The sequence below is a fragment of the Acipenser ruthenus genome, chromosome 6, assembly GCF_902713425.1.
Source record: "Acipenser ruthenus chromosome 6, fAciRut3.2 maternal haplotype, whole genome shotgun sequence".
Taxonomy (NCBI): Eukaryota; Metazoa; Chordata; class Actinopteri; order Acipenseriformes; family Acipenseridae; genus Acipenser; species Acipenser ruthenus.
Window position 1 is genome coordinate 43,057,054 of NC_081194.1, and position 23,535 is coordinate 43,080,588.

At 42.5% G+C, this 23,535-nt stretch overlaps 1 protein-coding gene across 2 annotated transcripts in view; it reads left to right on the plus strand.

The window, feature by feature from the left end:
• LOC117410903 (serologically defined colon cancer antigen 8 homolog) overlaps positions 1 to 23,535 on the plus strand; it is a 139,609-nt gene that overhangs the window by 114,072 nt on the left and 2,002 nt on the right. Inside the window, exon 17 of one of the 2 annotated variants that reach the window (XM_034017842.3) lies at positions 4,909 to 5,035. In XM_034017842.3, coding sequence (XP_033873733.2) covers positions 4,909 to 5,035 — 127 coding nt within the window. The remainder of the gene's footprint in view (positions 1 to 4,908; positions 5,036 to 23,535) is intronic. The other variant, XM_034017843.3, reaches the window with a different exon arrangement.

A 23,535-nucleotide genomic window follows, 5' to 3' on the forward strand; every position in this document is an offset into this window, starting at 1 on the left:
TTTTTCAATTATATTATTATTTTTAATAAAGGTATGCTGCCTTTGGTCTGAACTATGCTTTGGTCTGAACCAATGATACCCTTGGTGAAGTTTATTTATCAACCTGTACTATATTATGTTATTGGACGATAAGATTTGGAATCCCACTGAACGTGAACAGTATAAAATAAAAAATGTATAATCTTTAAATCTTCAATGTTCCTGTCTTTGGTTACATTTTAGTGATTGGAGCTTGTTTGTTGGGACACTCGTATGCTGTGAAGCTAGCAGGTGTAAGAGGGTGGCTACATGCAGTAGCATCATTGTTCAGGGACACCAGCTGGGAGTTAGTCACAGACCACACGTTGGGAACCTGAAACAATTTTATTGTCATACATAGAATAGTAAATACAAATTGACATATATATGGATTGTCTTATACTAGAGTAAACCAACTGCAAAAACTAGGATTTGACTTCACTATGGAAGGGATCTTCTACATAATGAGCATGCACAAGACTACTGGTGTTTCTTGTGGAGTTAAACTTTCCTAGACTCTACAATGTTGAAAGTGGAACGGGACATCTAGTGTAGTGTACTGGTATTATTTGAACATACTGACAACAGAAAACTACATCCAAATGTCCTGTAAACAAATGTGTTTTTTTTCATTTATTTTGTGTGAGCTTAATTTGCATAAATTACCATGATTTATGTTTTCATCTCTTGAAATGTGTGATGATGACATATCACAACCAAACCCCTATGTGAACAGAAAGCAGGCATGAATAAACTAAGAATTACATTTGAATAACTATATAACGGTGAATATTAATTTATTTTTTGTCTTTTTTAAAAACTTGTCTCTTTTTTTTTTTTTTACTTTTAACCAAGATACAACAAGTTGTTATCTGTGATGCAAGTCTCATAGTTTGGCCATAAGTAGATAAAAAATAGATTGGTTTGCAGTAACCCACCCTACACATCATTGTAGGCGACCTAATAAATATTTTATGCACTCTGTTGAAAGTGCATTTTTATTTTTATAATTCTGTACTATGAAAGAAAAAACCTGTACGGTCGGTTCCCAATACATTAACTTGAAACAGAAATGTTTGAAAATAAACAGGTTTTAATGTCCTCTAATGTGTCTATGATCCTTTTATGTTTATTGTGGACCAAAATGTCAGCTGCATTTGCATCCCTTCTAAATGCAACTACCAGCGGTTTTGCATTTTTTTTTTTTCTGAATTATGAAGTATACATAAGTGCCTCCAAACAATTTTCTCACTGATTTCAAGATTATGTAATAATTAATGGTACTTTTTAAACCTTATGTTCTCTTTTATTTTACTCACGTAGTTCATTTCTATTGAGTTTGTCAACTTTTAAAAAATTCTCTTTCAATAATCTGTTCTTTATGTCCTCTTTATGTAAGATTTATTTCAATTATTTTCTCTGTTTTTTAGTCATTTTCAGTAGAATAGATTATTTGTATCCTTATACCTAGTCCTTCAGTGATGGCTCTTTTAGTATGGATAGGATGTGCAGAAGACACATTTAGGTGCTGATGCATATCAGTGGGTTTTGAGAAAAGATGTATTTGAATAGATCCTTTATCAAGTTTCACCAAGGTATTTAACCCTGTACTGCATAGAGCACTAAAAAAAAGGACGCTTCATTCTAGTCAATTGCTGTCACTATTTTACACTTAGTACAGTATTGTGTTTTTGTTTTGATAATGGTATATCAACAACCCTCCAAAAATGAGCCAGTCTGTTTCCAGGGCAACTCCCTCCACTTAATTTGCATTTACATTATGTTCATAAGTTTACAAAGGGATATCTAAATATTTTGATATTTAGAAAAAGTCACGTAGTAAAGGGCTAAGAATACAATTTCAGATTCTGTCCACCATAGATCCACTGAAATGTTAGGGTGGATATTATTTTATGAAACTGGAAAAGAGATTCTTCACCATGTGTCCATAATTCAAACATTTCAGCCTATTGCTGTGTCATCATTCTGCATGGAAATGTTATTTTCAAATATAAATAGTATTCTCTGGAAGTTTAATCTTGAAATTGAATGAAATTGTGTTGTATCTTTAACATTGCTAGGTACATTTTCAACATGTGGCTGCAGCTGCTTTTCAGCTATTGTCACTATAATGTATGTAGGATGCCATGGTAACAACACTAATTTATTTATATTTACAGTGCCTTGCGAAAGTATTCGGCCCCCTTGAACTTTGCGACCTTTTGCCACATTTCAGGCTTCAAACATAAAGATATGAAACTGTAATTTTTTGTGAAGAATCAACAACAAGTGGGACACAATCATGAAGTGGAACAAAATTTATTGGATATTTCAAACTTTTTTAACAAATAAAAAACTGAAAAATTGGGCGTGCAAAATTATTCAGCCCCCTTAAGTTAATACTTTGTAGCGCCACCTTTTGCTGCGATTACAGCTGTAAGTCGCTTGGGGTATGTCTCTATCAGTTTTGCACATCGAGAGACTGAAATTTTTGCCCATTCCTCCTTGCAAAACAGCTCGAGCTCAGTGAGGTTGGATGGAGAGCATTTGTGAACAGCAGTTTTCAGTTCTTTCCACAGATTCTCGATTGGATTCAGGTCTGGACTTTGACTTGGCCATTCTAACACCTGGATATGTTTATTTGTGAACCATTCCATTGTAGATTTTGCTTTATGTTTTGGATCATTGTCTTGTTGGAAGACAAATCTCCATCCCAGTCTCAGGTCTTTTGCAGACTCCATCAGGTTTTCTTCCAGAATGGTCCTGTATTTGGCTCCATCCATCTTCCCATCAATTTTAACCATCTTCCCTGTCCCTGCTGAAGAAAAGCAGGCCCAAACCATGATGCTGCCACCACCATGTTTGACAGTGGGGATGGTGTGTTCAGGGTGATGAGCTGTGTTGCTTTTACGCCAAACATAACGTTTTGCATTGTTGCCAAAAAGTTCGATTTTGGTTTCATCTGACCAGAGCACCTTCTTCCACATGTTTGGTGTGTCTCCCAGGTGGCTTGTGGCAAACTGTAAACGACACTTTTTATGGATATCTTTAAGAAATGGCTTTCTTCTTGCCACTCTTCCATAAAGGCCAGATTTGTGCAGTATACGACTGATTGTTGTCCTATGGACAGAGTCTCCCACCTCAGCTGTAGATCTCTGCAGTTCATCCAGAGTGATCATGGGCCTCTTGGCTGCATCTCTGATCAGTCTTCTCCTTGTATGAGCTGAAAGTTTAGAGGGACGGCCAGGTCTTGGTAGATTTGCAGTGGTCTGATACTCCTTCCATTTCAATATTATCGCTTGCACAGTGCTCCTTGGGATGTTTAAAGCTTGGGAAATCTTTTTGTATCCAAATCCGGCTTTAAACTTCTCCACAACAGTATCTCGGACCTGCCTGGTGTGTTCCTTGTTCTTCATGATGCTCTCTGCGCTTTAAACGGACCTCTGAGACTATCACAGTGCAGGTGCATTTATACGGAGACTTGATTACACACAGGTGGATTCTATTTATCATCATTAGTCATTTAGGTCAACATTGGATCATTCAGAGATCCTCACTGAACTTCTGGAGAGAGTTTGCTGCACTGAAAGTAAAGGGGCTGAATAATTTTGCACGCCCAATTTTTCAGTTTTTTATTTGTTAAAAAAGTTTGAAATATCCAATAAATTTCGTTCCACTTCATGATTGTGTCCCACTTGTTGTTGATTCTTCACAAAAAATTACAGTTTCATATCTTTATGTTTGAAGCCTGAAATGTGGCAAAAGGTCGCAAAGTTCAAGGGGGCCGAATACTTTCGCAAGGCACTGTAAATATATTAATGTGCTTGTGATGTCTTGTGCTACATAGTTAATGATGTAACAATCTACTATTCATTTATATTTAAACCTTCATGCATCACGGTATTTAGTATATTCTTCCTTTATTCTTTATATTGTACATTATCTCATTTTGTTTCTTCTACAACTACAAATTTGAGGTCATTTATGTTATGTTTATTTTTTGGAAAGTGTTGAATCATTGGTTTATTTACTTTTTTTTCTTATGCTTGAGAGGTGATTCTGCATTCTTTTATATAATGCTGTACCTGTCTCTCCTACATATTTTATTATGTTAAGTTTTTGACAAAATATATGATAAACAAGGTTGCTAGTTTTGCATGATGGGTTTCTGAAGACTGATTATTTATATCTATCTATCTATCTATCTATCTATCTATCTATCTAATAGTTATTGTGAGATGGGTCATGACCAGGGATTCTAGTTTTCCACAATAAAAGAAACAAAATTCTCAGATAAAATAAATTCTTGTTCAACCTTGATCTCTGTACACCAGAAGCAGTTTTATTGAACAAGTATGTTTATGTAAAGTTGATGATTATGTATAACTGTATTGATTTAGTTATCAAACAAACAAAATAACCCTCAAGTGTAAAATTTTAATTCTCCAAAAAAATAGAAAATCTGTGTTTTTCCCACAACAAATTCCTAGGATCCCTGGTCATGACTAACCCTGCTTTAATCATTACGCAGGACATGCCTTATTTAGAGACCAACTTACTTATACCCAGAAATCTCCCATTGTCCACTGAGCCCAGATTTCTTGAAGCATTTCAGAAATAGAATTGAAGGTCCAGTATAAAAGAGTGTGTGTGTGTGTGTGTGTGTGTGTGTGTGTGTGTGTGGGAGAGTACTGCAGAAAGCTAAGGACAGAACATCCACATTTGGGGAAAAAAGTGAGACGTGACATGTCTGGTGAAGTATTGTTTAAAATAGTATTTTTCATGTTTATTAATTAATCCTTTTCAGATTGCTATCCTGGCTCATTCATGGTCAAATGTGGGGGCTGCTACCTGTAAAACTAACTGCTGGAATTGTTTCTTCCATTACAGACTAGGACAGCTAGATCAGCATTGCCAGTTGAGCGCTCAGCATGTGATGGAATTGCTGAACAAGCAGAATCAGCTGCTGAAGGAGAGGCATGCTCTGACTGAGGAGATGCAGCACCTGAGGGTACAGGTACACCTGTGACAGCATGCCGTTTGCCTAGTTACCTGATACAGCATAGTTTGAAAAGATGCTACAGCTTTGTTATCTGAACAGCCACCATAATTGTCATGCTGTGTACAATGACATTCTTCTAAGGTCTTTTCATTGTGAAATGTGCAAACCAGCCCTCTATGTTGGCTATTTACAGTACTGTACATTATATTAAAGATACAGAATCTGTACTGTAATTATTTCAGGAGGTTTCTGAATGGGGAGTTTCATATTCATTTTACAGAAATAATTAGTTTTTTTTTTGTTTTTTTTTTAACTCTCAATGGCAATGAACTATTGCTTATTAAAGCATAGCGAATATCCAAGCATAGAATATATTTTGCAATATAAATTGGGCCCATAGTTATAAACAAATATCCAAGTAATTAAACACTGTTAAACCCTCAACTATGGCCAAAAAAACTTTAAGGATTTACTTAATTTACCAATATTACAAATACTACTTTTGTGAAAATCAGATGTGCCAAGGCATCTATTCCCAGCGGTTCCCTGCCTCCTATTATGGAGAACCAGAGTATCTCTGCTTTCCCATATCTCTCCCATATGATGCTCACCACCTTGGGGTGAAGCCTCCACTCTGAACTGCTGGGGACTGCTCTTGAGAGGAGGTCCGCCGCCCAGTTTGTCACCCCGGGCAGATGAACTACCCGCATTGAGAGGAGGTTCTCGTGCACCCACAGCAAAAGCTTGTGGGCCACACAATGGAGACTGGGCAACTGCAGGCCGCCCTGGTGGTTGATGTAGACTATTGTGTTGTCTGTGTGGACAAGCACAAGTCTCCCTTGAACCTCCTGCAAGGCCAGATAAACTGTCTGCAGCTCTAAAACACTGATGTGGATACCCTTCCATGGGGGGTTCCACACACCTTGTACACCCCAGCCATTCCACACAGCACCCCAGCCCAGGCTGGATATGTCCGTGGTGACAACTTCCCTTCTGGTGACACTGCCCAGTCCTACGTCTAGGCGTAAATGTGCTGGATGTTTCCACCAAGAGAGTGCCCTTAAACAGAGATGGGACACTGTCAATAAGCAGTCATGGCTTAACTGGAAGGACCCTGCTGTTGAACCAGCCCTGTAAAGGGTGCATGCGCAGTACACCTGGGACAAATATAGTTGTATTTGATATTTTATTTGTAAACACCAACTATTTCAAATAGTTGAAATATTTAAATCCATATGCTTGAATAAATCAATTTTGTTTTTAAATATTCAAATATTAATTGCACAAAGTCAAATATTATTTGAAAATATTTAAATATATGTAAGTTATTTGAAAAAAAAAAATTATATATCTATATACAGTGCCTTGCATAAGTATTCACCCCCCTTGGACTTTTCCACATTTTGTAGTGTTACAACCTGGAATTAAAATGGATTTAATTGGGATTTTTACCATTTGATTTACACAACATACTTAACACTTTGAAGGTGCAAAATATTTTTTATTGTGACACAAGTTAATTAAACAAAAAAAAAATACATTTGTTGGTTGCATAAGTATTCACCCCCCTGAGTCAATACTTGGTAGAAGCACCTTTTGCAGCAATTACAGCTGTGAGTCTTTTTGGGTAAGTCTCTACCAGCTTTGCACATCTGGATCCTGCAATTTTTGCCCATTCTTCTTGGCAAAATTGCTCAAGCTCTGTCAAGTTGGATGGGGACCGTTGGTGAACAGCAATTTTCAAGTCTTGCCGCAGATTCTCAATCGTATTGAGGTCTGGGCTTTGACTGGGCCATTCTAAGACATTCAGGTTCTTGTTTTTAAACCTCTCCAGTGTAGCTTTGGCTGTTTGTTTAGGCCATTGTTTAGGCCATTGTCATTGTCCTGCTGGAAGGTGAACCTCTGCCCCAGTCCCAGGTCTCTTGCAGACTGAAACAGGTTTTCCTCTAATTTCCCTGTATTTGGCTCAATCCATCTTGCTCTCAATCCTGACCAGTTTCCTAGTCCCTGCCGATGAAAAGCATCCCCATAACATGATGCTGCCACCACCATGCTTCACCGTGGGGATGGTGTTCTCAGGGTGATGAGCAGTGTTGGCTTTGCGCCACACATAGCGTTTTGCGCTAAGGCCAAAAAGTTCAATTTTGGTCTCATCAGACCAGAGAACCTTTTTCCACATGTCTGCTGTGTCTCCCACATGCCTTTTGGCAAAATCCAAACGGGATTTGATATGGGTTTTTTTCAGCAATGGCTTTCTTCTCGCCACTCTTCCATAAAGCCCAGCTTTGTGGAGTGTCTGGGTTATAGTTGTCCCAGGGACGGTTTCTCCCATCTCAGCTGTGGATCTCTCCAGCTCCTTCAGAGTTACCATTGGCCTCTTGGTTGCTTCTCTGACTAATGCCCTCCTTACCTGGTCACTGAGTTTTGGTGGACGGCCTTCTCTAGGCAGAGTCAGGGTTGTGCCATATTCTTTCCATTTTTTAATAATGGATTTAACGGTGCTCTGGGGGATGTTCAAAGTTTGGGATATTTTTTTATAACCCAACCCTGATTGGTGCTTCTCCAGAACTTTATCCCAGACTTGTTTTGATAGCTCCTTGGTCTTCATGATGTTGTTTGTTTAGATATGCTCTCTAACAAACTCTGGGGCCTTCCAGAAACAGGTGTATTTAATCTGAGATCATGTGACACTTTAATTGCACACAGGTGGACTCCATTCAACTAATTATGTGACTTCTGAAGGCAATTGGTTGTAACAGAGCTTATTTAGGGGTGTCACAGCCAAGGAGGTGAATACTTATGCAATCAAGACTTTTCAGTTTTTTATTTGTAAATAATTTTGAAAAATATGTAGATTTTTTCCCCCGCTTCAACATTATGGACTATTTTGTGTAGACAAAAAATCCTAATTAAATCCATTTTAATTCCAGGTTGTAACACTACAAAATGTGGAAAACTCCAAGGGGGGTGAATACTGTAATATATCTTCAGCTATTCCCAAATAGTTAATGAATAATTAAAAATTAAAACCTAATTATTACCCTAAATGTATAATTATGTACCAAGTATTGCAATTACCACATAGTGGTTAAGAAGGATTTCTAATGATGAAAATGCTAAACATGTTCAATTCAATAACTTCAAAACAGGCCACTAAACCAGTGGTTAAATATATTTCATTGTTTTCAAATATTTACCCACTGAAATAAAATATTCAAATATTTCAATTAGTTGATCAAATTAAATCTAATTGAAATAGAGCATTTTCCAAAAGATAATTGAGTGGTTAACAAGGACAAGGCTTAACCTGCTTAGAATGCAGGATAATAATTAGGCTGCTGTATGTTACAGTTGCATATTTATGAAGAGTTTAAAGTATTTCAATGTATTTCAGCTACTTTACTCATATTTAAATATTTTCAAGTAAGAATTGCTTTCTGCAAACCATATTTAATTTTTTTCAAATAATAGTTACTTTCTGCAGTCTGTATTTAATTATTTTCAATTATTTACAAATTTGTAGTTAATTATTTTCAAATAATAGTTACTTTCAGCGATATGTATTTATTTTCAAATAATAGCTACTTTTCACAAACCATATTTATAACTGTATTTATCCCAGGTCTGATGTGCAGGAGACCCAATAGGAGGGTTTGGGAACCCGCTGCCATCAGGCCCAGAAGTTTCTGGTATGTCACTACCGTTAATGCTCTGTTGAGCTGAAAGCGCTCCAAGCAGGCAGCTATTCTGTGCACTCTTCCGTCCGACAGAGTGGCCAGCATGGACTCAGTGTCCAAGCACACTCAGATAGGAGGCTGTCTGGGAAGGTGTCAGCTCACTCTTCACATGATTCACCGTAAGGCCCAACCGATGGGGATGGCCGGTGATAAGTTCCGTGTGGGCCTCTGCCTGTGCTGGAAACTCGGCACAGATTAGCCAGTTTTCCAGATAACTCAGTACTCTGATGCCTTTGCGTCTCAATGGGACCAAAATAGTTTCCATGCACTTCGAGATGGCACATGGAGCTAGGGAGAAGCCAAATGGCAAGACACCAAACTCATACGCTGTTCCCTGAAAGATGAACCGGAGGTACTTCCTATGCACTGGTTTTATGGAAATAGGTGTCTTTTAAGTCCACCGTGGTGAACCAGTCACCTGGCTTGATAGACTGCAACAGCTGTTGCATTGTCAACATTTTGAACCTTTGGCTAAGATACAGGTTGACCTTTCTGAGGTCGAGGATCCAACTGGAGGGGGTTTATCATGCAAATAGCCTGTTTTTGCAGCAGAGCTACCACCTCCTGAGACACCACAGTGTCTCCTGTGGGTCCGTGACTGATGTTGTAGTCACGCCATGAAAGGGAGGGGGACTGTACTTGAATTAAAGAGAATAGCTGGTCTGACACCAATAGTCCAGCTGGCTCCCTGAGAAGGGGCCTGGGCCTGTGGCAGCAAATTTCTAGGGTTGCTGCGTTACCTATTATGACCTCCGTGGCACTCAGCTGCAGGCCGGCCCCGAAATTACCTCTGACAGCAGGAGCAGCCAGCTGTGCTGTTCTTTGAGGCTGCTGGGCCTTAGGGCACCAGTTTGTTGCTGGTTTACGTATCGGAGGTGGTCGCTTGGGAAGCAGGCGAACCAACTCCTTAGTGGATTCCTGTGCACGATGAGAGCGCTGCAGCATGCCATCCACCACGGAACCGAACGTATGTCCTGGAGTGATCGGGGTGTCCAACATCGGTGCTTTGTTTCCGTCAGGCAGACATGCCTGTGAAAGCCAAAGCTGCCTGTGGGCAGCTACCTGCACAGCCAGGTTTGTGCCTACAGCCTGTCCGTTGAGCTTAGACAACCGGAGCAGGTTTTTGTTCACCAGGTGCAGTTCGTCCAGCTGTTGTGGCTTATGGAAAGGGACCGCAGCAGCCGCGACTGATAGGCTACCAGGATACTGTTGTAGTTCCCTAACCGTGTGGTGAATGCCCCGGCTGAGTAGGCCTTCTTGAGGATCACCTCAGAAACCTGGCATTGCTTGTTAGGGCAGGCAGCGTCCTTGGACAGCAGAGACAAATTAGGCAACTGGCCCAACTTGTTTGCCTCAGCAGCTGTTGCCGAATGGTCCCAGGAGGATTGGATCTCATGGAGGAAATCTGTGTGAACTGGGGAGGGGGTTATGGGAGAGGAGGTTGGCCCCTCATCAAAGATGGATTGCCTTGTTTCCCCTGCTGTAGGCCAGGGCACTTGCAGTGGTCACTGAAAATAAGTAGCCTGGAAAATAAGTAGCCTCTTGCCTTTTTGAGCATGCGCGAAATTCTAAATTTAAAGGGGACTTTCGTTGGAGTCTCTGTAAAGCTTACAGGACGCCATTGTTTTTTTCAAGAAGCGAGAGATACTGCAAAGAGTTTTTTGGGTCTTTCTTTTTACTACAAAAACTATTTTTTGTTTAAAAACTGTGACATTTGTCGTTTAATATCGAAGTGTAAAGTAAATTTATGTTCAAAGTATTTTTAATGTTATGCAATTGAATTTAATCTTCAGGAGATCGATCGCTGTATTTGCATATGCAATGTGTTTTTAGCAAAAATAAATGTTTTCAAAACATCTTTTTGATAGTATAATTTATATTTGTGTGTACTTAAAATCACACAACAAACGTTTACTTCTATTAAAAAAAGTACTTCCTGTCATATGAAAGCATGTACAGTATTTGTTATTATTATTATTTATTTGCTTAGCGGGTGCCCTTATCCAGGGCGAGTTACAGAGGTTGCAGAATATCACAATACAGTTAACACTAGAACCGCCGGATTTTCGAACTACCTAGAACTGCCACGTCGGTCACTTTGGCCCATACATTTTTAAACTGCTTTATTATGAAAATGAAAGACATACTATTGGATACAACTGAAAAGTTGTATTCACGAACATCATATCTAACATTTGCATCACAGAAACACTGTATTTAAATGGAAAATTAGACATAAAAGGCTTTACTTTTTAAAATGAGCGCATATACAGCATGACTACAAACAGTGAAAAAATATAATAAAATACACATTTCAAAAGATACAGGTATGTACATATACACGTATACAGGTGTAAAAGGGTATATGTACACACAAAACTATAAAATTGAAATCATTGTTTCTAATACTACATACTGTAAAAAGAATACATAACACTACTTCTGGTATGACGGCTGCATTACTCTAAGAAGGAGCGTACACGTCCGCTGACTGTGCCTGCAGGAGCTGTGTTGTAAACACAGACGCAGTTCCATTGAACACTATTGTGTAAACGTGTAAACTGGTACATACAAACCAGTAAAAACCAAAATGTTTTTTTTTCTAAAAGTAATATAAAAAAAGAATATATAACATATGTTTCATATTAGGCACACAAGTTGTTATCCTACCTGTCATTTCAATCAAAATGACTGCTTTCAAGATTAAATATTTCCTACTGATATATTCCCTGTTGCATTTGTGGAACAAAACCAAGGATTGTTGTCTCCCAGGTACATTGAAAAATAAGCAACTAGGCTTACACTGGGTTGGCATCTTGACAAATCCACAATCATAGCAATCTGTCTCGTAGTCTGTCTACAAACAAAGAAAGGCTTGAAATAAAAAAAAAGTGTGCTAAGAGGAGGAGGCATGTCGTTTGCTGCAGTTATAAAAAATAGAATATCTTACGTTATATCAAAAAAAATGTATTGTAATGCATGGGTCACATTGACCCACGTGACGGTTCTAGGTAGAACTGTTTATAACTTTATCATTTTAGGGATTCTGGCTATCAAACGCCGTCCGGATATTTAATTCATATATTTAGGAAAAGTCAAAAACAGACATACACATACGATTTACAATGGAAGAGTAATTAACATTTTAAATGCAAAATGGGTCAAACTGACCCACATGGCGGTTCTAGTGTTAGGGTGTATTTAAGTGTTATTTAAGTTATTTAGGTGATTATGTAGGCACACTTGAACTAAGTTATAAAGCCACTGTACATTTGCTCTGTGATTTTGAACTTTTCCAATAAATGGGGAGATGAGTACGAACACCTCTTTATATACAAAATACTGTTTTCGTCGTTTTTAATCAAATCTACACGTGGGAAAGTGGGCTAAGCTGTAAACTTTTAATTTATACAGAATGGATAATAGAAGAGCACACGTAATGTGCTTTAGAGCAATTGCATGATTTATTATGGGCATCTGTACCAGTTAACATGGTGGCTGCGTTACATGATAGACACGCAGTCGCTGACACTTTGTATACTGTATTACAGTTTGGATAGCTCTCCCTCCATGAAAGTCTTTAATCCTCACTTTCACAATTAGTCCCTATCTGTGGTATATCAGGAAAAATAAAACGTCATATCTCCTTCAAGAATTCCAGAGTTGACTCCTTCATATACTTTTGGTCATTGTCATGTTGGAAGATAAGGTTTCTGCCAATCAGCCTTACAAACACATGGCATCATTACGTTTTCACATCATTACGTTGTAGAATGTTTTGATACATGGCTGCATTCATTCACTTTTCAATCAAATCTCTAGTCTCTGCACTGCTAAAACACCCCCATATCATGATCAGGCCACTCTGTTTAACTGTTACATAGACACGTACTCGCTGACACAAAAATACAGGTTTTAAAAACGTCTTTTTGTTAGTATCATTTATATTTTTGTGTAGTTTAAATCACTTCTTGTCAAATGTTTACTTCTTTCAAAAATGTAATTATCGTCATACCCTAAGGAAGTATTTTAATATTACACAATTAACTCTTTCACTTGTAAGTACCTTTAAAGAAAGTATATGCTAGGACAACTTGTTAAAGTGCATCACTTACATTTTCTTGTGTTTTTAACACTAGCACTGCCATAGCCGCTTTTTGAACGGCTTTTGCAATTCAAATTTAAATATCTCTGCGTATGTGAGTATCTCGTGCAAAATATTTGAATTAAATACCCATACAGTGTTTCAGCTGCAGAATCGTAAAAATTAATAAGTTATAAGCACTTGCTTCAGCCGCCAGACCCGCAGTTTATGCGGCGTATTGAAATCAATACAATATAGCCGACAATTTAGTCTGGGCTTTGTAATAAAAACGTCATTGTGAAATAACGTATTTTAATCCTGTTGAGTGCTTGAAACACTGATGAAAGTCATTCTACACTTCATATATTATTTACACTACATTTCTCAGGCAGAATGACTGTGCCACCCTGAATGTGACGGTGCAAAAAAAACCCCGCAAAAAATCTGTGTATTCTAAGCTCTACCAGTGACCATCGGGATTGATGCTAAACGAAAGCCAGAGACTGTTTTACAATGCAACGAAGTACGGCGTGGGATATACTGTATCAAATGGCATGGCTGTATTCTGTCAAAGGTGGTACTCGCAGGTAGCCTCTGGCTGTTTTTTATAATGTTTTGGACCTGGCAGCCATCAACGCTTTGTACAAGGAGTGCACCGGCAACACAATCACTCTGAGGGACTTCATTTTGCAGCTAGCCCTGGAGCTATGGCAGAAACATTTTGATAAGAGACACGAAAGCCGGCTGGCAAATGCCCCTCAATCTTCAGCCTGCGCTGCGCCCACTGTCACACGGAGACAATGCCAGGTTGCTAAATGCAACAAAAACAGAACTTTTGATGTCTGCGCCCGCGTGTTTTCTGCGTAGATTGTACTTAGAAAGCTGTAATAGAACTCTAAACAGACAGACAGAGCCTTTGAACTCTGTTTCACTCAATGCGCTTTCACTTTGCATACGTTATGATATAATTTTGTTTTATGCTATTTTTATAAGTAGTTATTTATGTTTTTATATGTGCATACAGCTTTCTACACCTGTTTACACAGAAGTTTATTGCGTAAAGTTTATTTTATTTCAGTTTTTCATGTTTGTGTATATGTGCTCTTTTTGAAAAAAGTAAGAAAAAAAAAGTTAAATTTTCAATGTAAATACGGTGTTTCTGCTCTGAAAATGTTGTGTAAGATGTCCATAAATAAAAATATTACGTTGTATCCTATTGTTTGTTTTTCACTTTCATATCGAAGCCGTTTTAAAATGGAGCCGCACATTTTGCGGGTGTGGTGGATGTAGTCCGAAATCTCGGCCGTTCTAGTGTTAAAACAGTTATATTGGACCTTAATATACTGCTCTGCAGTGTGTACTTTTACCTTAGTATGTCAAATTTATCAAACTTAATTAATCGGACAGTGATTTAAAAAAAGCACAAAAAAATAACATCCAATGAAACTCACCATAAGGAAAAAAAAAATTGCGCTGCTTTGCTGTAGTGCGGGGTTCTGGATGCACGGCCAGAGAGCCAGAGTTGCAGTTTAAAAAGCGTTCCCTTTCAAGTCGAAAATAACCATCAAGGTATGGGACATTGCTGTCAGGCAGTAGGGATTGGCTGAGCTTTATGTCAAAGCTGCCGATAGGCCTCTGCGCAAGCTGCCGTGTAAGCCCGCCCCCCTGGCAGCTTACTATACGCAACGCACGGAGAGTCACTTCCTCTTTTGCCTTCAGCCTCAGTAGCGGTAGGACTTAGAGCTGTACACTGATTGTACTCCATAAGCTTAGGCTTGAGAAGCTGGTTTATCCCCTTCTCTGAGTTTATTTCAGTGATTATTGTTATTATTATTATTATTTTTTGGATATATATTGTTTACTTTATATATTCCTTCTCGCTTCGTGGTCTCTCCGTCTTTCCTCTGTTTCTTCTTATTATTATTATTGTGTTTGGGTTTTTTGTATACTATTGTGTGTATATATATTGTTATATATATATTGTGTATATATATATTTTTTGTTCGGACGTGTGTTGCGTTGGCCTTGGCCCACGCACATATCTGCATCCTCGGTCTAGCTTAGGCTAGACCGTGCGTGTGCGTGTAGTCTGCTCTGCAGTGTTCCTCTCCACCGCGGCGCGTTTCCCGCCACGTGGTAATTGTACTACACCCTCTTACTTTGTATTATTGCTGCAGCGTCCAAAAAAAACCCCTCAAAAAAAACAAAACATTTTTTCCCTTTCACTCTACAGAGGAAGTTGACCACCAATGTGGTAATTCCCCAGCACCATCAGGTAGGTATTGCACGGCATCAGACACTGTACCAGCACTTAGCGTTTCCGCTTGGCGGGTCAGCTGATGCATAGGCGTCTGTGCTAGCGTTCCACGCTCGGTACTCGCGCTCCGGCGCTTTTGGTGTCAGCGCTTCTACGCTTGGTGCAGCGCTTCGGCGCGTGGTGCTTAGTACTTCTGCACTTGGGGCTCAGTGCTCGACGCTTGACGCTTCGGCTCTCGGTGCTCGACGCTCAGTGCACGTTCCATCAGCGCTTGGTGCTCGACGCTCGGTGCACGTTCCTTTGACGCTCGGTGCTCGACGCTTCGGCGCTCGACGCACGCATCCTCGTCGCTCGACGCACGCACCCTCGTCGCTCGACGCACGCACCCTCGTCGCTCGACGCACGCACCCTCGTCACTCGACGCCCGCACCCTCGACGCTCGACGCACGCACCCTCGACGCTCGACGCACGCACCTCGGCGCTTGACGCGGCGGCGCTCGACGCACGCACTTCAGGTGCTCGACGCTTGGTGCCCGACGCTTCGGCGTTCGATGCACGCACCTCGGCGTTTGACGCAGCGGTGCTCGACGCACACACTCCGGTGCTCGACGTCAGTGCTAGACGCTTCGGCGTTCTACGCACACACATCGGTGATCCTCGCTCGCTACTGCTCGTCAGTGCTTGCGAAGGCTACACACCATGTCTGGGTTCCACTGCTGCGTGACCTGCCAGGCCAAGTTGCCTGCCAGTGACCCACATGAGGACTGCGTCGCATGCTTGGGGCCAGACCATGCCGCATCTGCCCTGACAGATAGGGCATACTGCCAGCTATGTGCGGGGTTTCAGACGCGCACCCTTCACCAGAGAGCTAGGAAGGCGGTTGGAGGTCGTTCCCCATCCTCGGGCTCGTCCCACACCATCTCGGCCCCACTGTCATCTGTTGTGACGCGGCCGGTGACGTCTCAGCTCCCTCGGAGCCCATCCTCCCAGCTTACAGCTGGTCAGAGGTCTCCAGCCAGGCGTACTCGGGAACGTTCCCGCAGACCCTCCTCTCGCGGGGCGAGCCCCCGTCGGGAGTCTCGATCGAGATCTCGATCACCTCGCCGGAGAAGGCACTCTCGCTCCCCTCGAAGGGGCAGGCGTTATCAGGACACATCTGGAGTGGCTGAGCTCACCTCCAAGATGTCACAGTTCATGGAGCTCATGATGGGACAGCAATCCCTCCTCATGACCCTAGCGAATGTGGCGCCTCGGGCCCCAGAGCTAGCAACCGGATCCACCGCTAGTCAGCCGATGGTTCCTCCACTAGTGCCTCACGGCCAACCCCAGGAAGTAGAGTGGGACACCGATGCTGTCTCAAGGGACGCATCTAACGCAGATCCGCTCTTTGAAGAGAGCACGGAGCCTGAGGTGGCATCCCAGCACTCTGGGCAGGATGACCCTCAAGTGCTGGATACTAATGACCCTATGTGGTCAGTGGTGGAGAGGGCAGCCCGTCACTTAGGTGTGGACTGGCCTGCGTTAGAGCCAACACAACGCTCTCTATTTGAGTTGCCATCGGCTCCGCCCCTTCAGTCCAGGATGCTCCCGGCATTCCCGGATTTTATTAGGAGGTGCAGTCCACCTGGGGGGCCCCGGCCTCCGCCCCTGCAACTTCTCGCAAGGCTTCGGCCTTCACCATGCACGGGGTGAGCGAAGCTGGGTTAGCGTCCTTTCCGCCAGTGGGCGCTGCATTCGCCGCACTAGTAAAGGCACCGACATTATCGGGGCTGGCTAAGGACCCCTCCTGCCCTAACAGGCAGTGTAGGATTACGGAGGCCCACCTGAAAAAGGGGTATGCCGCGGCTACAGAGGCAGTTAGGCTGTCTAACGTGGCCAGCCTCCTGACGGTCTACCAGGCGGTGCTGATTCGTGATCTGCCTGAGTTGCGCAACTTTTGGTGAAGCTGGGCAGGAGCATTGCTACTCTTGTGGTGGCAAGAAGGCAGCTCTGGCTCTCGCAGGCCAGGGTACAGGAGCCTGATAAGGCCCCATTGCTAGATGCTCCTATATCCCCGGGGCACACGTTTGGCCCAGCGGTTGAGGAGATGCTGCAACGCTCTGTCAAGGCGCATGAGGCGTCGCAGCAGTTGGCAAAGATGTGGCCAAGCAAACCCTTCCAGCCAAGGTGGCCACAGGAGCGCCAGTGGCACAGGGCACCGCCGCAGCAGCAAGCGCACCCACAGGGCAGTAAAACCGCCCCTTTGGGGGTTTCAGCACGCAGCCAACCCGCGTTTGCAAGACCTCAGCGCGGAGGGTGGCGCCCTAGAAGGAGGTGGCAGACCACGTCCTCGTGGCTCTGGCCAGGCCCCTCGTGAGCGAGCGCAGCCTAAGCAGCCCTGAGAAACCCCGGCAGCCGTTAACCCACCCCTACACTGTTCCACAGTTCCTGTTTTGGCAACAATGCACCAACGACATCTGGGTGCGCAAAACTATACTCACCGGGTACACCCTTCAGTTCCGGTTAAACCCCCCCCCCCCCCCTTCAGGGGAGCGGTGGTAACTGCAGTGAAGGACTCGGTTCAGTCCTCAGCTCTAAATGCGGAAATACAGGCATTGCTCAAGAAGCGTGCCATTCAACTAGTAGACCCTGCTCTGACCGACCAGGGGTTCTACTCCAAGTACTTCCTAGTGCCAAAAAAGGGCGACGGGCTCCGCCCTATTTTAGATCTGCGACTACTGAACAAATACCTACGGGTGTTGTCGTTCAAGATGCTTACGCACAGGCACATTGTCCAGTCTGTCCGGCAGGGCGACTGGTTTACCACCATAGACCTCACAGATGCATACTTTCACGTTCCCATCTGTCCGGGTCACAGGAAGTACCTACGATTCGCATTTCAGAGCAGGGTCTACGAGTTTTGTGTCCTGCCATTCGGCCTGTCTCTAGCTCCTCGAACCTTTTCGAAGTGTATGGATGCCATTTTAGCTCCCTTGCGGGCTCAAGGCGTCGGACTGCTGAACTATCTGGACGACTGGCTCGTCTGCGCGCAGTCAAAGGAGCAGTTGGCACAGCACACAGTGATGGTTACAAACCATCTTCACCGGCTAGGTCTGAAGGTCAATTCAGAAAAGAGCCGCCTCGTGCCGAGCCAACAGACCGAATTCTTGGGTCTGCATCTGGACTCTGTGTCCATGGAAGCGACCCTGTCGACACAAAGAGTTGCCTCGCTGGAGCGGTGTCTCTCCCTATTCAGGTTGAGAGAAACAGTCAGCATGGAGCTGTGTCAGCGCATGCTGGGGTTGATGGCTGCCGCCTCGCAAGCCCTTCCTTTGGGCTTACTACACCAGAGACCTCTGCAGGCCTGGTTCAATGCCTTCGCGTTGCATCCGCGGAGAGACAAACACCGCAGGTTGAGGGTATCCCGAACCTGCTGGGAAGCACTGCGCTGGTGGAAAGTTCAGTCGAACATCCACCAGGGCGTACGCTTGGGTCCCATCTTCCGAAGGGAGGTTATTACGACCAACGCTTCCAACCAGGGTTGGGGACTCGCGGAGTGTGGTCAGGACCCTGGAGGTCGGCCCACATCAATGCTCTGGAACTCAGAGCGGAGGACCTCGCCCTTCGGCACTTCTTGCCAGTGCTTCTAGGCAAGCACGTGTTAGTGCGGTCAGACAACACCACGGTAGTGGCGTATATCAACCGCCAGGGCGGCTTGCGGTCCCCCGGTCTTCACCGGATGGTAACACGGCTGTTGCTTTGGGCACAACCGCGTTTAGCCTCTCTGCGTGCGGTTCACCTACCGGGCAAAGTCAATTACGCAGCAGATCTCCTGTCCAGAGGAGGTCCTCTTGCAGGCGAATGGCGTCTTCACCCTCGGGTGGTAGAGCGCATTTGGGACTGGTTCGGCACAGCGCAAGTCGATCTCTTCGCTTCGCGAGAGACCAAGCACTGTCCCCTATGGTTCTCGGTGAAACACTGAGTCGATGCACTGGCTCACGAATGGCCGCCAGGGCTCCTGTATGCATTTCCACCGATTCCGATGCTGCCCGCCTTCTTGGAGAAGGTCAGGGTAGAGCAAGCGACAGTGATTCTGATCGCTTCTCGTGGCCTCGGAGGATATGGTTCCCGAGTCTGGTGCAGTTGTTGCACGGTCGCCCGAGGGAGCTCCCTCTGCGAGCGGACCTGTTGTCCCAAGCCCAAGGAGGGCTATGGCACCCAAACCCCAAACTCATGCAGTTATGGGCTTGGCCCCTGAACGGGAGCGCCTGTCAGCCTTAGGGCTTTCGACGGCGGTTATATCGATCATTCAGAGTGCGAGAGCGCCCTCTACTCGGTCGCAGTATGCGTATAAGTGGCAATTGTTTCAGAGTTGGTGTCTAGCTGAGGGCCATGACCCGGTCTCCTGCCCTATGGCAGTGATATTACAGTTTCTGCAGAAGCTGCTAGATGAGGGGAAATCTCCATCTACACTTAAAGTGTATTTAGCCGCTATTTCGGCTTGCCATGTACGCATTGACGGGTTATCACCTGGTTGCCATTTTCTGGCATCTCAGTTCCTAAAAGGCGCAAGACGCTTGCAGCCTCCAAGGTCGACCAGTTTACTGTGCTAGAAGCCCTTACCAAGGCACCGTTCGAGCCTCTCCACAGTGTGGATATGAAGTTCGTGTCTATAAAGACTGCGTTTTTGCTATCAGTGGTATCAGCAAAACGTGTGGGCGAGTTACATGCACTTTCAGTGCATTCATCATGTACTCGTTTCGCAGGAGACGGTTCTGAGGTCTCCATGCGTCCAAATCCGGCCTTTTTACCCAAGGTCATATCCCCGTTTCACATGAACCAACCAGTCGAGTTGATGGCGTTCCATCCTCCTCCTTTTTCTTCCCCAGAGGAAGAGCGGTTACACATGCTCTGCCCTGTGAGGGCATTGAGGTGTTATATTGACCGCACAAGGACTGTGAGGCAAACAGAACAGCTGTTCATATGCCATGGTTCTAAGACTTTGGGTCAGCCGTTGTCTAAGCAACGCCTTTCTCATTGGATAGTGGATGCTATTCAGTTAGCATATGATTCTATGGGCCTTCCGCCACCAGGGCAGTTGAAGGCACATTCCACTAGGGGTATGGCAACATCCTGGGCCCTCTTTAGAGGGGTGCCGATGTCTGACATTTGCGCTGCAGCCATTTGGGTTACACCGCATACATTTACGAGGTTCTATGCACTTAATGTTTAATTATTACAATATATATATATATATATTTTGCAATACCCTCCCAAAAGAAGTACATTCCGTGTTTTGTCGTTATTTTTCGTGCTCACGATAGAATCATGCCCCTGATAATTGCACTTAAAAATAAACGCACAATAAATGCTTACTAATTATTGATTCTTCCCATACACAAAATAATGCATTTATGTATGTTTTTTTTACTTTAATATTTGTAACATGAACAACTTCAATTCAGTACCCATGGTTTTTTATTATTATTATTATTATTATTATTATTATTATTATTATTATTATTATTATTATTATTAATTGGTCATTTAGCAGACGATTTTATCCAAAGTGACTTACACTGAGACTAGTAGGGGGTGAGCTATGAATCAACAACTGCTGCAGCATCAATAGGACCTCGGTACGTCTCATCCGAAGGACGGATTAAAAATGTAAAATGATAAATTGTCTTAACCACATTCCTTCAATTATAATAATGAACTTAACGGTATGTCATTTTACAAAATGGTATTATTAAAACTATACAATTTTTTTCTCACTTAAAATGTAGCTTTTAAAAATACTGTCAGAACATTTAAGTGTAAAAAATGTACTATGTAGAAAGACGGCGATCACACATCAAATACAGCTTGACAATTAAAGTTCACAGACAGAAAATGCTGACCACGACACAAACCTCCCCTTTAAATTTAAAATTCCCCCCCATGCGCAAAAAGGCAAGAGGCTACTTATTTTTCAGGCTGCTTATTTTTCGTGACACCGGGTCGGTTCGGTACCCGTTTGGTGACTTTAGCTTTATACTAATAGCTGTTCACCAAAGCGGCATCGGGATACTGTGGTTGTAACACAACCCACAAAAAAGTTGAAACTGGTATCTCGGTCCTGCACAGTGCTGATGAGCCCAGCAGCTGCTCTTACAGTACGTGTGTCAAGCACCACATTACAGATAGGCCTGTTTATGATATCTGTAAAACAGAAATTAAATAATGAGAAAAAACGTTCTCTGTTTCGAAGAAACAGTAATTTAAACAATTACAAAAATATATATATATATATATATATATATATATATATATATATATATATATATATAATTAATATATATATATATATATATATATATATATATATATATATATATATATATATATATATATATATATAATATGTAACCGTCTCTTATTGGCAGAAGCAACAAAAATGAGAAAAAGAATACGCTGTGCAGCCTGGGGGGGAAGCACAAAGTCAGTCGACTTAAGGTGCTGGGTCCCAGGGAGGTGGTGACACAAGCCACTGGCTTCACACAGGGCACAAGGCCGAGCGGGACATAACCAGCAACACGCTGTAGTGCACACAAATACGCAGAATAGATTTTATATAAAAAACTGTTTTAGCGATTCGCTAAATATATATCACATAAATTGTGTAAAACACATGTAATGTGAATAAAACAGATATAAGCAACAGTATACTTATCTCTGATCAGGTCAATCTTGAAAGGAAAAATGGCGATGAGATCTGTGACTGCAGCTCTTTTGATCCCTCGGAGGGGCGGAGTCACGACTGCGTCACAAGCTCAGACAGCATCTTTGATATACAGGATTCGGGTCTTTAAGAGCTAAATACCCATTCGGTAATGGTTACATTTCTATTTCAGGGAACTAGGGTTATGATAATTACCTAATGTTTTACAAGCTGAAGCTGTGTTTATTCTATGGCAGTTAAATACATATGATCGTCACATTTCAACAACAGTTGTTGCACTTGACACTTGAAAAGTAAAACAAGTTACAGGTTTCATATTTATTTAAATGTAACATGTAACTGTGTAGAACTTTCAATACCAGATGGTAGTGCATTTTCTTCTTAAAACACCAGATGGTAAAATGTATTATATGTTTACATAAGAGTTTTAACCCTTAACTACTAGGACAAAATTACTTTGTTAATAGTTACATTTCATACTTGAAAGGGAACTAATGGTTTTATGATTAAATTGGATATATATATATATATATATATATATATATATATATATATATATATATATATATATATATAATATATACAGACGTGCTCAAATTTGTTGGTACCCCTCCACAAAAAACGAAGAATGCACAATTTTCTCTGAAATAACTTGAAACTGACAAAAGTAATTGGCATCCACCATTGTTTATTCCATATTTAATAGAAATCAGACTTTGCTTTTGATTTTTTATTCAACATAATATTGTAAATAAGAAAACAAATGAAAATGGCATGGACACAAATGATGGGACCACTAACCTAATATTTTGTTGCACAACCTTTAGAGGCAATCACTGCAATCAAACGTTTTCTGTAGCTCTCAATGAGACTTCTGCACCTGTTAACAGGTAGTTTGGCCCACTCTTCCTGAGCAAACTGCTCCAGCTGTCTCAGGTTTGATGGGTGCCTTCTCCAGACTGCAAGTTTCAGCTCTTTCCATAGATGTTCGATAGGATTCAGATCAGGACTCATAGAGGCCACTTCAGAATAGTCCAATGTTTTGTTCTTATCCATTCTTGGGTGCTTTTAGCTGTGTGTTTTGGGTCATTATCCTGTTGGAGGACCCATGACCTGCAACTGAGACAGAGCTTTCTGACACTGGGCAGTACGTTTCGCTCCAGAATGCCTTGATAGTCTTGAGATTTCATTGTGCCCTGCACAGATTTAAGGCACCCTGTGCCAGGCGCAGCAAAGCAGCCCCAAAACATAACCGAGCCTCCTCCATGTTTCACTGTAGGTATGGTGTTCTTTTCTTTGACAGCTTCATTTTTTCGTCTGAGAACATAGACTCATCTGTCCAAAGGACATTCTCCCAGAAGGATTGTGGCTTGTCAATATGCATTTTAGCAAATTCCAGTCTGGCTTTTTTATGTTTTTCTTTCAAAAGTGGAGTCCTCCTGGGTCTTCTTCCATGGAGCCCACTTTCGCTCAAAAAGCGACGGATGGTGCAATCAGAAACTGACGTACCTTCACCTTGGAGTTCAGCTTGTATCTCTTTGGCAGTTATCCTTGGTTCTTTTTCTACCATTCGCACTATCCTTCTGTTCACTCTGGGGTCGATTTTCCTCTTGCGGCCGCGCCCAGGGAGGTTGGCTACAGTTCCATGGACCTTAAACTTCGTAATAATATTTGCAACTGTTGTCACAGGAACATCAAGCTGCTTGGAGATGGTCTTGTAGCCTTTACCTTTAC